Here is a 17,175-nt window from a genome sequence, read left to right as displayed (position 1 = left end):
AGTGTTAATTAGAGGAAAATACTTTTACTTTATAGAACTACTACTGCAGTAATGAACAGTGGTATGTCTGGGAACGCGGTGCTCTGAATTATTTCTCTATTTGTAGGGCGTTAAGGCATATCATAGAGGTGATGAAATATAGATTAACCATTTATCTCCTGTTCGTCTGTCCAATCGAATGTACTTAGCGTGACAGCGTTATGCCGCGTTTAAAGCGATGCTCCGCTCGAACACCAGAGCGGCGTGCGAATTTTCATCAAAATGTAAAGACCGTCTTAATTAAAGATACATCGATTGAGTGAGAGGCGTAAAATCTAAGAGTACAACACTACATAATTCCGAAAAAATTTATTCCGAATTTTAGAATGTCGAATTTTATCATTCCGATTTTTAAATGCTCGATCCATCAAAATTCCGACTGTCGTAATTACGAATGATGAAAATCACTAAGATTTATATTTCCAAAAACCCAAAAAACCCAAAAATTTCGAAACATAATTTCGATGACAAACGCCGAATTTAACATTTACGATTTTCAAAATCACGAATTCTGAATTGCCCTTATTCCGAATTGACGTGATTCCTATTTTAAATATCCCAATTTTTTTATTTCCGAATAACGATATCACGAATACATTGTTATAGTTCGCTTTCTTGAGGGTCTCAGTTCTAACCTAACCTAATCCATTTTTCTGGCAATAGTTCGTTTTCTTGGGGGTCGCAGTTCTAACCTAACCTAACCCACTTTTCTGGCAACAGTTCGTATTCTTGGGGGTCGCAGTTCTAACCTAACCTAACCCACTTCTGGCAACAGTTCGTTTTCTTGGGGGTTGCAGTTCTAACCTAACCTAACCCACTTCTGGCAATAGTTCGGGTTCGCAGGGTCGCAGTTCTGCCTAATTTTTTATACCGAATTTTTATGCAAAAAATATTTTATGCCAAATTTAACATGATGCGGCACGACAGGCACCCGTAATAATTACTAAAACGTAAGTCTTCATTTGAATATCACGGATTTCATTTTTCCAACCTTACAAAAAACCGAATTCTGAATACCAAATTACTAAAGTAAAACGTGAGTGTTTATTTGAATATCACGAATTTCATTTTTCCGACCTTACAAAAGACCGAATTTCTGAATAACGAATTATTTTATATCCGATCGGACAATGATTTTTCGGAATTTTGGAATTCGGAATAAAATATTTTCGGAAAAGTGTAAAATTGGAACTTTAAGCTTTCGGTCAAGTGACAATCGGTTTTAAGTTTTCGGAAATAGCACGTTTCGTGATTTTATTCCATCGTGTTTTTAAAAATCGTAATCTTGATATTTCGGACTTATAAAACATCGGGATTATGAAAATCGTGGTTATAAAAATCGGAAAAACGTATTTCGGAATATTTGGGTGTTCCCAAAATCGAAGACAAATTCGTGCCTCGAATCAGGTAAACCAGTTGGCGCTGTACAGGTCCGTACATTTTGCGGTAACTCTAATTGACAAAAGTTGAGGGGACGACCTGTTCTCCATCCTCTCTGTATTAAGGAAAATATTTTTATAAAACAGATGTTTATTAACTATAGCTATGCCCCTTCGTTTAATTAATTTATTATTATAAGAGTTAGGAACGACAAAATAATTTCATACAATTTTTTAAAAGCTTCTAACTGTATCATAATTAAAAATCTAAAAAAAAAACGGAGTCGGACTCGCTCACCGAGGGTTCCGTACAAATTAAATTCTTAGTATTTGTCGTTATAGCGGCAACAGAAATATCTCTAGCTATCACGGTTCATGAGATACAGCCTGGTGCCAGACAGACAGACGGACAGCGGAGTAATAAGGTTACCCTTTGGGTACGGAACCCTAAAAATCAAACGAAGGTATACGGTCAATATATAGTTTGTCAAAGGACTGTCTCATTTCAAACAGAGAAAGAGAGAATCATACTATATTTGTCTTACACTAGTACTAGCAGCCAAAAGAAAAGAATGAGTATAGTTTTTTTTGTTCTTATTTACTGCCAATTTGGTTTGACCAACTATACACGCTATGGTCAATATACATTAAATTGTGTTAAATTATTATCTATACGAGTAATGTCAATTCCCAGGAAGGAAACGCTTATATAGAGAAGCGGTCGCAACCATCGTCTTAAATCTTGTGATAATAATGGTAATAACACATTCCCACAAGAAATAATTTTATAATGAGTGGTGCGAGTGGCGCAGAAATAATATTTGCTTAAGATAATTCTTAATTAGGTATATTTACACACCATCATTCATTCTATCTTGATTTTAAAACAAAATAAAACAAACTTTACAAACTCTATAAAAAAATATGACTTCAGTTGATTGCACATTGTAAGCATTTTCTTTTAAAAGCTGTACTTGAGTGACAGTTCAATGTTTTCTTGTTTCAATTTTTAACCTAGATTAGACACAACCACTTAATCTCAGCTAGATACTAAGTTATACCTGTCTAAGTTATTGCGCGTGAACAACAGACCCATACCTTTTCGCACCTGGCTCTGTCTGAAACGATTTCTTGGTACCTGCGATGTATCTCTCACAACTAATGGACATTATGATGCCCTTATAAGCAATTAGGTGTGCGCATACACATCCGCATTCCGGTGCGGTTAGTTAGGTCTGACATATTTGAGTGTTCTCGTTACTAGAGAAAAGCGTCATCTAATGCCTCACCTCTATTATCATTTACCATGTCTTTATTTATAAACGTTGGGGAAAAATTTAGTATAGGGGAAATTTCGAAAACCGGATAATTTCTGAAAATATTTTAATAGGGAAAAATTTAATTATATTTTTAAACAGGAGAATTTTATATCTATTTATATTTTTGAACATTTTTTTACCTATCTATCCAATTAATTTAATAACAGGGACGGGAGTTTTAAGGAAATAATCATGTTTTTGATTTTGATATTTAAAATAAATATAGTTATTTGTTATACAAGGGTGCAAAGTTGTATTTTACCCGCGAGTGTGGAATTGAAACACGAGCAAGCGAAAGGATTCTATAGTTGAACCACGAGCGAAGCGAGTGGTTCTAAAATAGAATCCTGAGCGTAGCAAGTGTTTCAACACACGAGAAGTAAAATACATTTGCACCCGTGTGTAACACAAAACTTTTCACCTCACTATAGCGAGGAAAGTGCAACATCCACAGGCGTTAGATCATCTTCATCACTGAAATCACTCATTTTTTACGATATTATAACAAAAACTCTGGAAATTCTGTATTTTTACGTGAGAAGTTTTTAAGTAAAAAATTTGTTGACAATGTTGACAGTTCTGACGTATGAAATGTCAATGATGCGTTTTGAAATTGCATCGACTCAACTTGTGCGTTCAGAATTATATTTAACATTATTATTAAAAAACAAACGTTTCTTATGGAACTTTAAGGTTTATGACATAAAATCATTAAATAAAGCTAAATTTGGTATTTTTTATTAGATTCTCAAACCATTTATTTAATGATAATTAATATCAAATGAATCATTATTATGAGCGTTTTACGTTTTGTTATCTGTCAAGCTACTTAAACATGCTCCATCCAAGGTCAAATTACTTTCCCCACTAGTGGATAAAATGCGTTTTTCCCCGCTAGTTTTAAAGGATAAAAGACAACTTTCCGAGCTAGTGAGGAGAAAAATATTTTGGTCGTGAGGAACCTTGTAAAGCACTAAATTGCAGTGTGTGACCAAAAACCCTCATTTTTGGCTCATTCCGTTATTTGAAAAATGCATAGTTCTAATCGTTTTAAGCTCACAAGCCCTAAAAATTAAGCATATCATTTGCAATACTTATGTATTAACAAAAATAAAATAGGCCGCTTAGTTTTATGGCAATTAATTATATTTCGTATTTCTTCACCTACATCCGGGTCAACTTTGACATCTGATAACATAAAAACTAGAAAGTTTTGGCAAGCCGGAGTACTTGTGAGCTACTTAAAACTTTAGAGCTATGCATGTTTCAAATAAAAACTGAATGACACAAAATGAGGGTTTTTAACACACAGTAGTGTGAATTGTCGTCTTATGTTGTGCAAGTAAATTTTATTTTAGACACAAAATGTACCACCTATTCTTGTATGTTTATAGCACTTTATGCTACTATACTACGATTTCCAGATTTTTAATAAGTATCTCGCTTTCTGAGATAAAAATGAGCAAGAACAAATAAAATCGATTTACTTAAGACACTTAATTAATTAGTATATCCTTAGGGTTTAGCAAGTTACAATAATATATTACCCTGTAATAATATCATACTATATGAAGGTTAGGTACTAAGATAATAAAATATATGGTAAATATCTATTTGACTTCTTCAGTGAAAGTGGATAAAGATTAATTAGGTAGGAAAAGTAATAAACAACTTAATAATTTACCCACTTCAATGTTAATTTTTTGAATACACAATATACACAATTTATAATATACGTAATTATAAGGTATATATTTATATGCCACCTCACGCTAGCGAATGAAATTTACACTAGGGGTATGCATAAATATTAGTGAATAATAAAAATGCCAAATTTATTCTACACTATTTTTGAGGATCATAAGAAAAGAAGACCGGAGAATCATTGTATGCTGCAGAAGCCGTGAACGACGTTGCTCGCTCGGAACTCTTCAATAAATTCTGCAATAAAGTCTGCTGTTCCATCAATAATACATTTAGATGCCTCATCTCCTGATCGATCTTTTTTAGGTTAAATGTAGTCTGGTCTATTTTCTCCTGCATACCTTTAATCTCTATATTGAAATTTTGATCTTCAATTTCAGGTCCTTTTTTGAACTTCGACGAATATTTGTTTTTGTATAAAACTTCTTGGACAGATTTTCCTGTTTTCATTTTGTTTAATTGTGCTAGTTCGTAAGCGGCCATCATTATGTCTGTCGGTAAACGTTTTTCTCTGTGGTTTAAAGCTTTTACACTTAATATGACCTTTCCAGCTTCAGGAGATACAAGAGCGGTTCTATAGACATACTTGTGAAGACATCTTGGCAACCAGCAGCTAAACATACCCATTTCGACAAAGAGGATCAATTTCGTTTGCCGTACAAGCTTTGACAAACCTGCAGTTTTTCTTAGGCCTTGGATATCATGGACGGCAATACCGACGAGCAAATTCATAAGAATAATTGTTACAAACATAAGGAACAGTATAAAAATTATTTGAGACGATAATTCAAATACTAAAGGTGGATCTTCACCTTCAGGGGCATTGAGCAGGATATTTAAATTTAGTTCCCCCACCATCATTGCCATTGTGCTAATAAAACCCATTAAGGGATTTGCAAACATCTCTTCGTTGGGAAAAACTACGCAAAAGCAAATAGTAAACCCGAGTAGTAAACAAATATATGCCAACAACAACTTTAAGAACTCCTTCAAGACCTTTTGATACATAGCGACGTAGTCGCCAAACATCGGGAGCTGACCCATCATTAACATTAAGTTTGTCCATGCCCCTAAAACAGCATAACCCCCAACATGGTTTTGCCAGCTGTAATCTTTGTGAATATTGTATAGTGAAAATACAGAGAGTAGGACAAACCATTCCATTAAATTCTCAAACGTAGTAAAATATTGCCAAAAAGTCGAGTAACCAGTTATACCCGTTAATTTTCGTAATATCTCGAAAGCTGTGATTGCCATCAACACCCATCTCTCAAATTGTATCGGGTTGTCTTCCAAAATTTTCCCCAAAATCGATCCAGGTTGACAAAGCTCATTTTTTACACCATATTTTGTTGAGAATGCCCCTTTGCACGTTTTACGTACAGCAGTTAGTACATAAATTGATAAAAAGGACACAAACAGGAAACAAAAGATGAGTCTCGCTAAATAAAACTTCCTAATCTTCCTCCACTTCATAAATAAAAACGCCGAACATAGAGGATGAAGTAAGATATCTTTTTGACCTTCATCGATCAAACTATTTAAGTATGTAATCTCGCGAGGATAAGAAAACTTCAAAAGGCGACCGAAATCAAATTCCACTTGAACTTCTTCATTACTTTCTTTGGGATAACTAAGAGTAATCCCACAATCCAAATTATGTCTCAGAAATACTAAAGATTTAGGTGACTTTCTTGCGATCACACTTAATGCTGTATGCCCTTTCTTTGATTTCGATGTTACGTCTGCCCCAAGGACTATCAAAGTCTCAACACAGGGCGTTAAGCCATCTTTTGCCGCACTGTGAAGTGGAGAATATCCGTTTATATCTTTCTTATTAATTTGTGCGCCCCAACTTGCGAGCATTTCAATGATTTCACATGAGCGTTCAGAATTACTGACTGCAGCGTGTACTGGCGTACGTTGAGTGTAATCTTCAGCATTAGGGTCAGCGTTACCGTCCCTGAGTAACAATTCAACACACTCCAAACTACCGCACATAGCGGCTAGATGTAATGCTGTGAATCCTTTATAATTTTTTGTAGTAGCCTTAGCACCTTCCGACAACAGTAGTTCCACGCAATCAGAGAAGCCTCTCGCAGCAGCCAGATGTAAAGCTGTGCACTCTCTATCTCTCTGTTTTATCATTCCGTTAATAGGAATCTTAGTTTCTTTTAATAAAAAAGCCAGGCAACGTTGTGACCCTAGTTCAGCTGCCAAATGTAGAGCGTTCAAACCCCCTGATGTTGTAAAACATGGATCGACACCCTTATCTATAAACAATTCCATGCATTCGACAGCATTGCATCGTACTGCACAGTGAATGAGATTATCTTCACAACCAGTTCGTTGCACGACTGCATGCAAGGAAGCGCCGTTAGAAATTAAAATTTCAGCTACTTCCAGTGAATTTCCAAATGCAGCGCAGTGCAGAGGAGCGAAGTATTTAGGAGCAAAGTCCGGATCGGCACCGCGAGAAAGCAGGAATATAGCTGATCTCCCTGCACCGCTAAACGCAGCAAGGTGTAAGCCTGTAAGACCCATCGGATCTGCCGAGTGAATGTCCGCTCCAACATTAAAAATGGAAGGCAGCAAATCATCCCGTGACAGAAATGCCGCCCATAACAAGGTCAAATTGACTACCCCTTCCGGAGCAGAACAAATATGATCCTCTATGTTATCTGCCGTGATCAACCCACATTCGATGTCATCAAAGAACCTTCCCGCGCCCAATGTAAAAGCACGTTCGCACAGGCCCCGTCTGATAGTTTCTTCTGTTAACTTAGCTTCTGGATCCGGTGCTAGTATCACAAAACTCTGATGCATATTGGACATATCTTCGGCAGGTGGAGAAGGCCCGACGAATAAATATTCTTTTCCTTGTTCTCTAGAACCCTCGACCAAATCGAGGCTCCGTAAGTATCTGTACGTAGTGTTGAAGGTGAAGTCTTCATCTCGATTTCTGGAGTTGAAGCTACTAGTAGCCGTACGCGATCGAGACAAAAGTCGGGCGGATGACGCACTGGAGGAGGCTGGCCAAGCCATCTCGCGGTAACCGAAATTGTCCATGGCCCGTGTGCGACTGAGACAATGGCAGCCACTTTATCTCTTATCTTTGTTTGTTTTTACTTGATGTTTTTAGACGTTTATGATATATCACACGCGATAGGAACCTCCTATTTATGTACTTTGATGCAATTCCTGAGTAAATTATCTGCGACGTAATTATGTGATCAACTTATTTTGCTTAAGAGGAAAGGGGACAGACGCTTCTCCTTACAAACGTAGTCCCCATATTCCTCTGTGGATATTCACATTATGGAAAATATTTTTACATAATCTGATGTAAATTTACCATTATAACTTAATAATTATTATAACTTATTAATTATAATAACTTAATTAATTATTTGTTCACTGTATGTTATTTTTATGTCTTTTTTCTTCTTGTCTGTTACCTTCCGTGATTCTTCTCACTTGATGGTCTCACCGGAAGATCAGCGCTGGAAGCCACCAGCAACATGCAGAGATGAGGCCATTTCGTGGCACTTTAATCTTATTCTATGTTTTCTTTTATATAGGTTGGCCCCAAAATAAGTTAACAAAGTTTTTTCTAATTATTTTATTAAGTACTTACGTAACTAGTACAAAATAAGTTAGAAATAAAACTAGTCTTTTTATGCAACAAAAAATAACTGTCTTCAAAATACCCTCCTTTTGCTTTGATGCACAAACGCAAACCGCAAACGTTTGTTAAAATTTTCAACGATATGCCGCAGCTCCTTCAAGGATATTTTTTCCCATTCTTTGATAAGTGTTGCTTTTAGAGCGTTTACACTTTTGTGTTTAATAGTAGGGATTGCAATCCAGATTATCCGAAATTCGAAAATCCGAATTTTTCACCGATTTTGCGCTCCGTTTCTAAATCCGGATTTTCCAACCGAAATACGAATTTTCGGATTTTGTTGTCAAAGTATTGAAAATGCAATTGTTGCGTTGTACAAGTTTTAATTGTTTAAAATAAATATTGCGATTGAATGCACCTGTTACGGGTATTAGTGTTATTACCATAGACATAGAAATAATTAGACTGATAACGTAACGCCGAACAAAAGTCGTTTAAAAATGTGTGTGTGTTCCACTTTTACGCCCCTGACCATATTTTTTTCTAGTTAACCAGTAAAATAAATAATAATAAATAAATAAATATTATAGGACATTATTACACAAATTGACTAAGTACCACAGTAAGATCAATAAGGCTTGTGTACTATATATACAGGGTGTCCCTAGCCATTGGACATAGCCGAAATATACATATGCATTAGGGTATTTAGAACCAGTATACAAAGTATCATAATAACTGGTGTAGCGGTTACGAAGAAATTAGCAAATTACGATTTTTTTACTTTGAAGCAGCCTGTATGTGTTAGCTCCTGAGGTAATAAATAGTAGGAAACCTTCTTCGACCTTTTATATTTATGACACTATTAATACGATTCTGACTTTTGACAAATGTCATCATTGCCGCACAATTTCGAACAAATTGTCAAAAGCACTGCCAATGATTAATACAGTATGTTTCTTTTTGTTGTCGATTTCCAATAGGAAATGACTTTTATTTGTTTTTTTTTTATCTTTTGTTCTAATTAAAAAAATCTCAACGTTTGAGCATTCCTGAGAAGTAACCCTACCTGGGATTTCAGGGTTTGTCCAATGGCTAGGGTCACCCTGTATAATATAATATACATATTTATAAATACTTAAATACATAGAAAACACCCATGACTCAGGTTTGGAAAAATTAAGGATCTTATATGTAAAGTAGCTGAAACTACCTCCTCGCAGTCTTCGCCTTCCACGAACCAAAGCGTCCCTCTCCCGACAAGTTCGATGTCAATTTATGATGAACATGTGCCAGCTGGGATGCTGTGCAACCGCCTTAGAACTCGTTTAAACGACTCGACACTAGACTCGTTGATGTTTTTAAGATCTCACTTTCTGAAGAAACGTATTCCTGAATAAAAACTGTTATTAAAAAATCTTGCTCGTTTTTGTTAAAAATTTGCGTAGCAGACGTAGCAGTGTACGCATAAACTTGTTTTTGTAAAAAAAAATGTGTAGCAGTTTACGCACAAACCTTAATAAAAATTATTGAAAAGACTTTGATTGTGATTAAAAAGACTGATTTTCTCTAATGTAGTCGTTTTTTTCTTTTTTTCATAGTAGTAAAAAAAAACGGCCCAAAATCCGGATTTTATCCGAAGTTCGGATTTCGGCCGAGCCGTTATCCGAAAATCCGGATTTCCCAAAGGGGGGCCGGATTTGCAATCCCTCTTTAATAACACAGGCCTTTGTCTCTAAGATTGACCACAGACTATAATCCACAATCCACATAGGGTGGCCACTCTTTTGAATTTATGAATCCGGGAAAATTACCTTTGCACCACTGCTGCACACTACTGCAAATACCACCCCAAACCATAACTGAATCCGGCTTATGGCGATGAGGAATGACTGCGGCTTCTCCGTAACGACTAGAAGAGTAAATTCTGTAATTTTGGTGTCAAAAACTTTTTTGTATTGAACAGGCCCATGCTGTTCAATACAAAAATTTTTTTATTAGTAAAAATTTTTTTCAGTTTTCAGTAGCGGCACGTTGCCTAATCCATCGACATCTCTCCAAGCATCTTCCTGGTTTAAGTAGCCTATATGCTTTCAAAATGACAGTAGTTTTAATTTTTAATTTATTTTGTATTAGTTACTTCTTACTAAAATAATTCTTAGAAAAAACTTTGTCAACGTATTTTTGGGCCAACCTGTGTTATGTAATGTCTCGTTTTTTTTTTGTGATTACGAATAAATTTTTATTATTCTATTGTATTCTAAAAACAGATTTCATACAAATTTTTAATGCTCCTAACTTTTATAATAATTAAAAATTCGATGTGTGGTTGATATACAACTAATTGTGTCAAAACATTTTGAATAATGTTAATAATACCCAGAGAGTAAAATCAGGACTAAATACGTTTGTATGAAAAGGCGATTTCGCGCGGCCCGCGGATCCTCCACTATCGTCTTAATAACTGTATCAAAATTTAATTAAAATACATAAGGATTTTAAAATTAAACGGTTCTCAGTGGGGTTCTCCTTATACCTTCTTCCATCATTTTTAACAATGATAAAAACTGACCAATAATCAACACTAATCACATTTAAACTATATAAAAAAATGGCAAAATTCACCGCTTTGGGCAAGATTCGAACTTGCTACCTTTTGGAACACCGGTTGTTTATTTATTTTTGTGTCGTATTGTGTAATATCACTAATATCTCATATTGTTACTATTAACATATTGGCTCAGGGTATTTTAATTAATATTGTAATTAAAATAAACAAAATTAACTAATTATGTGATGCTTGACTATAGACTCCACCAAGTCAATGTTCCGGCGCTGGCTTCACTTGCGTACACTAAACGGTAATATAAGGTATATATAGATGTGTACAAAACTCGAAGTAACAAACATGTAAATCGACCTAAAACATGTCTGTCCACGAACCCTATGCACCATAGCTGGGCTATGCTAGCCCTGCGGTGACAAACGTCAGGCCACGTGACGTGACAGATCGTCAACCTCAGTTTGTATACACGATGCACCAAGTCAATGTTTACCGGCACTGGCTTGACTTGCGTACACTCAACGGTAATATACAGTGCATGTTCAATGCATGTGTAATAAGAACATTTTTTTGCGCATGATTTTTTTCTTTTTCTTTTGTACATATTCTTTAATTTGACAATCGCATAGGTGTTTATATATTTTATCTATACTTTATAGCAGATACATCACATAAAATATTTAATTAATGAGCTTCATATTAGATAAATATAAAATTATAAAGTGAATTCAACAAGGTTTAATTGTAAGTATTATAATATCATTATTATTCCAAAGCCTAAAGCCGACATTTATGCCCATCAAATCGTTTTACGTAGGGTCCATTATAAACTACAAATAATACTGGACAAAGTAAAAATGTGAACGAAAACCCACTGTTAAAACTAGTAGAGTATACTTGTCTCTACACGAGTAAATAGTTTGCATTTCATTTGCGCCCAAGCAAGTTTGTCAATTACTCGTAAACAGGACTCAGTGTTTGTCTTATTTAATGTCACTTGTTATTACATATTTTGTATAAAATGTAAAATAATGTAATGAACACCCACTTCATAATAGTTGTAGCTAAATACATTGATACTTTATAATAATGGGTGGGACATTGTGGATTGCTTTTGGATAACTTAACATTGTGGAATTTGTGGATAACTTAATTGAAACAGTTATTTTATTTCATCTAAGCCTTATAGCCAAGTTCCGAGCTAGATTTCATCAAGTTATCAATTCCTGGGACGCGATTAACGTTATAATGTTCGTCATATATCGACGGTGTTGGACTACATTTGACTAATCTGCAATAATTGCGGGCTCACACCGCATTGACAGCAGTTAAAACAGTTACAACTTGGAGAGCCTGTCATTAATGCAATCTTAATCTTTTCTTTACAACCTTGTCGTGTAGATTTATATCTTTTCAATTTAAATGTGTCGTTTCTAAGCAAAAAGTGTCACTTTGTCGCTTGCCATAATAATGATGTTTTGACAGATTATTCGTATAAAGATACAAGCAAAGCGATAAAGTGGGACCTTTTACTAGACTTCGACACAAATATCTGGGCATCTGATGTTACTTAGTACTATCCCTACTAATATTACAAATGATAAAGTAACTCTTTTATCTTTTCATACTTAAATCGCTGAACGCTGAATCGATTTAAATGAAATTTGGTATGAAAATAGTTTTATGCCCGGGGTAAATAGGGTATTCTATCAATTACTTATGATAATCATTCCACGTAGACAAAGTTGACAGGCAGAAGCTACTTAATATATATTTACAAAGAATTTTACACGCCTAAACGAATTATTACCCTTAGAACAAACCAAGTGTAAATAAGTTTATTTTCGGTTGATCCTGAATCAAAACGAACTAAAAATGTGTAATTTGAGGTGTAAGTAATAGGGATATTGACTGTAGTTATAACAAATTCACACCGTGCGTGAAATAACGCAGTAGAAAATGATTGATAAAACGTAAGCATCGCAGTAAGTTTTTGACAAAATTTATATTTGATAAAAAAACTATAATGAGCTGTTAATTTGATTGTGCTGTCCTAATGTCGTGATGTCACACGTGTTTTTTACGTGTGGTTCATATAAACTCCATAGTGGCTAATCGTTTTGATAACAAAAGAAGCTAAGTTGACTTGTCAGTCATATGTCATATATGTCATATGTATTGTTTATTTCTTTATTTTGGTTAATGTAAGGAATATTTCAGGCACAATACAAAGAAACTTCTAAATCTGTTGCGGATGTTTACTTGCCTGCTATTTGTAGCGCATTCCTTCGGTCCATGACCTGCTGTTTAGATCATCCCATCAACTCTGCTGAAAGCTTGTAAGGTGAGAACTGTAGAAATACTTATATTCTGTTTTTTTATTCCGTAGACTAAAATGACATTTCATGTGGTACTAAGAAATGTCATGTCTTACACATGAAACGTCATTTTAGTCTACGGAATAAAAAAACATTAGTTAATGTTTTGTAAAGTATTTTTAGAAACGAACTCTAAATAAAATAAAAATAAGTCGAAAAGGTTACCTATAGATATATGACTGTATTTCACTTGCGGCGGACGATTATAATTAACGCTAATTGTAGCAATTTCCATATCTATATATAATCTACCTGTGTCGCAGTTACTACGTCAGCAATAGAAGTAGCTAAGCTGGCTAAAAGCTCAAAAATATCTGCACATGCTCTTGTGCTCTTAACAATAAAGTGGTTGTAGTCAGATCATTTTGAACACCTCGCCCGCTTAGTTGTGGCTGCTGAATTGTTGCCGCAGCTGCTAATTACTGTAATTTGAGGGGTCTAAAGCATTATTTCTAAATACAAAGATACTAAGGCCCTATCGAACCTATGCTTCATACAAAACAGTAGATATGCTTACGTTTCTAACAGAATAGGTCCAGTCTCCAAATAGATTTGCTTTTAAAAAAGGTTTAAGTGAGTACTTTGCTGGCAGAATGGCAAATTCTTAGCATCTCTGTTTTGTTAGTTTCATCTGATTTCTTATGTATGTGTATGTATATGTATATTCATATGATTATATATATATATATATAAATTATATATGTATGTATTATACCTATGTATTATTTATATTACTTGTATTTGTTTAGTTGTATGAGTTGTGTAAAATACCTACTTTGTTTTGTTATTACAACGTGATGTTGCACCGCCCACAAGTTATCTGCTTTGCCCGAAGGTTGACTGGTAGAGAATGCCTTGTAGCATTAAGTCCGCCTTTTGTACATTTCTATTTTCTTTTGTGCAATAAAGATTAAATAAATAAATACGTCACATAAAAATAAAATTTTGCATGACGCATTATGTGTAAAACAAAACACTGGTTATTTTCTTATTTCCCGTTCGTAGCCTTGACATTAGGAACAACTGACATTTATGCATTTTATAAATATTGGCAATACTGGTTTCATATGCTTTATATTATTTACATACCTTTAAAGTGGATGTCTTTTTTGGTTTTTATGTTATTCTCGGAATATCTGGGTTTAATGTGAATATGTGTATAGCGAAACAAAAGCTTATTATTCACAAACACATTTTTCCTCCATTTATTTTAGTAAATTTGTATTGCATAGCACTCGTGTACTAATTATGGATCTACTGATGTCTATTTTATTGAAATCCACTCAATAGTTAAGGCGCCAGAAGTAAAAATATGATTTACTATTCGGCGTCCTCTTAAGGCGGCTGTATTGATTTTTCTTTAATAAAACAGGTGTAAACAGGTTGTGAAGGTCAAGAGGAATCTACCGATATGACATTTAAAAAAATCCGTCCTGTATCCTGAGCTACAGAATGTACTGATTTTCAGTATTTAAACCCATAACCCTACTTTCTGTTTAAGTCGCTGTCGAGTAAAATGTTGATATTGGGGTAGAACGTGTACAAATGTATAGACAAAAGTGAAATTCATATTCCTCCAAGTTCCATGTTAAGAGAATATCCCCTGAAAGTGTATAAGCGCTAAATCTGGATTCAGCTATTATTTTCTATAACAAGATGTATTTTTTCCGCAAAGATATCTAGGACTTTTTCGTGTAGAATTTATTAAGCTTTAATGTTGCCTTACTTTTAGTGGGGACCGTATATTTAGAGTAAAACGCAAATTTCTCCAGGATGGTACACATTTTCCAAGATGGCTGCGATTCCTCGAGGTCCCCAAATGTCAAATAGTGTGGACATGAAAAAGAGACCTTTAATTAACATACATACCAAATTTCATATCTTTGGAAGGATTTCGAGGTGAGACTTAATCTGATTGTGCTAACATTGCGCGGGTATTTACTGTTAAATCAATCGCACCGACGAAAAATACAATAAACATATTTTGAAGTATTTAAACGCACACATACGTTGTGGTTTTACCAAAGTTTTTTCGGCTCTGGGCGATGAAGCAATCCTTTGACAAACTTTGAGCCTTCAGTCAACAAATATTCCGTCCCATGTTTTTCAACTTTTCCATAGAATATTATATCTGCCAATGCCATTATTTCTTCCTTAGCACGTCTTGAAAAATTATAAGCCATGGCTTCAACAATATATTGTATTAAATCGTGTAATGTTGTCTCTATATTATTGCTCATATTGGTCGACTGCGCTTTGAGTAATGAAATCCATTTCTCCATGTGCGTGCCATATATATCATCGCCATCTATTCCAAATGCAGTATCAACGATGTCTAGAATTATATACGCAGATTTCGCCTTGTCTTGCATTTTTTTCTCATTTGTACGATTAATTTTATACCGTCGAATTATAATAGAATGTAAAAATGATACGACCTTTCTCATTTCATTTACATTTGCTGATGCCATATTAATATTACTCAATTTTGTTTCCAAAAAAGCAATAATTTTATCCCTTAACACCGTTTCAAAGAATTGTCTCTTAGTAAGTAATAATTGTGAAATTCTATGAAGACAATATTGAAATTTTCTGTTGTCCAGTTTCAAAACTTCGTCTAACAATCGGAACAGGTAGTCTGAAAATGCAGGATTTGGCCTGCAAATTTTATAATTCGAACACATGAAGTTGATTTCCTGTCGTTTATCATTGTCATTAAATATGCGAAGCGTTTCAGTCAGTATTTCTATTTCATCATCTTCGGTATCTTGAGCCAAAGCAAGAATTCCCTTTAAGAGGTTTTTTTCAATTTTGACTCTAATCATACAAACAACATTGACCATGTCTAAAATTATATATTCTTTATCTACCTCAAAAATAGGTTTTTCCCTAACAAGGTCAGAAAAATATTTCTTTAACATGGTAATATAATCGGATTTTTTCTTTTTTACTATAGGAATCAAATCAGCTTCTAATAAGTTAAGTTTATTTTGCACATGGTCAGCAATAGCTTGGATACTATCGATTCCTTTCTGCTGTGATCGCTCTTCGAATTTGTGTATTCGCGCTAATATTGAACTACCCCCAGATGTGATCTCAGGCAAGTTTTCCTTTAATAGCTCATGTAAAGCATTGTCCTTAATTATCTCCATTATAGGACCATCGCCGTCCGATTGACTTCTAAAATATCCTAATTCCAGTTCCTCGTCAAGGCCTTGTTTTAAGAATTCTATGAACGTGGGGTCCATATGTATGTCTGCTTCTAATTTGACATTTTTAGATGCAAACAGCTCTACCGCTGTAATCATACATTATTTTTTCCTTAATGTAAAGCGAATAATAAATTGAAATTCCTACTTAAGCCTACTTAAATCTAAGGCCTGTCCCGTAAAGTTTTTTTACATGAACAATTAAGATAAAAAAACTTTCTGATGAAGTTAAATATGTTATCTGTAAATGTTATTTATATAGCGCTTGACTAGTGATTACTTTCGAAATAAACCATTTTGATACACACATATACACATACCCTAATTCAAAAATGAAGAAATTGTTGTTTCCGAAACTTTCGATCGATTTGCCACTTATATTTTGTATTCGCAGGATAATTAGTAAAAATATATCACAAAATCATAACAAAATCCTAGATTCATCAGGAGAAAGTAAAATCATTGCTAAGACCTTAAATTGGCGACAAAATATCATCAAAATATATACATAAAAAGATAAATAAAATGGCTCCTGTTTTCATACAAAATCGAAATAGCATGATATGAAAGTATTCAAACCCATATAATTTTGCCAAACTTTTACAAAGGGTTTTATGTTTAGCATTATCAGAAACGGAAATTAATGGCATTCTTGAATTTAAGGAATAATTAACTAGTGAAATAAAAATATTGGCGTCAGGTGCAAATATATCCGAACATAGTACTCGCAAGATTTTATATGGGACTTGAAGGAAAAATAGGCTGAAGAGTTAATAGTATACGATATGATATATTAAAATATGCAAGTAAATAAACCAGAAATACATACCAAAGTCAGCATTAGTTTTCGTATAAAGACTTAACGGGGCAGGCCTTATATCTTAGAGGATTAAATGTTAAATATAATAAGCCTTACCGTATGAGACGGATAAAATAAATTGAAGCCACATTCTTTTACC

General features: G+C 34.3%; 1 protein-coding gene across 1 annotated transcript; it reads right to left on the bottom strand.

Moving 5' to 3' along the window:
• Nucleotides 1-4,525: 4,525 nt before the first annotated feature.
• On the bottom strand, nt 4,526-7,560 carry LOC134741254 (transient receptor potential channel pyrexia-like). Its single transcript, XM_063673972.1, has one exon. It carries the CDS (start codon nt 7,508-7,510, stop codon nt 4,583-4,585), a length of 2,928 nt encoding a protein of 975 aa, XP_063530042.1. The 5' UTR covers nt 7,511-7,560; the 3' UTR covers nt 4,526-4,582.
• Between the last annotated feature and the right edge of the window lie 9,615 nt (nt 7,561-17,175).

This window comes from Cydia strobilella, chromosome 1 (assembly GCF_947568885.1).
Source record: "Cydia strobilella chromosome 1, ilCydStro3.1, whole genome shotgun sequence".
Taxonomy (NCBI): Eukaryota; Metazoa; Arthropoda; class Insecta; order Lepidoptera; family Tortricidae; genus Cydia; species Cydia strobilella.
The sequence above is the reverse complement of the archived record's forward strand: the minus strand, read 5'-3'. Positions and strand labels throughout refer to the sequence as shown.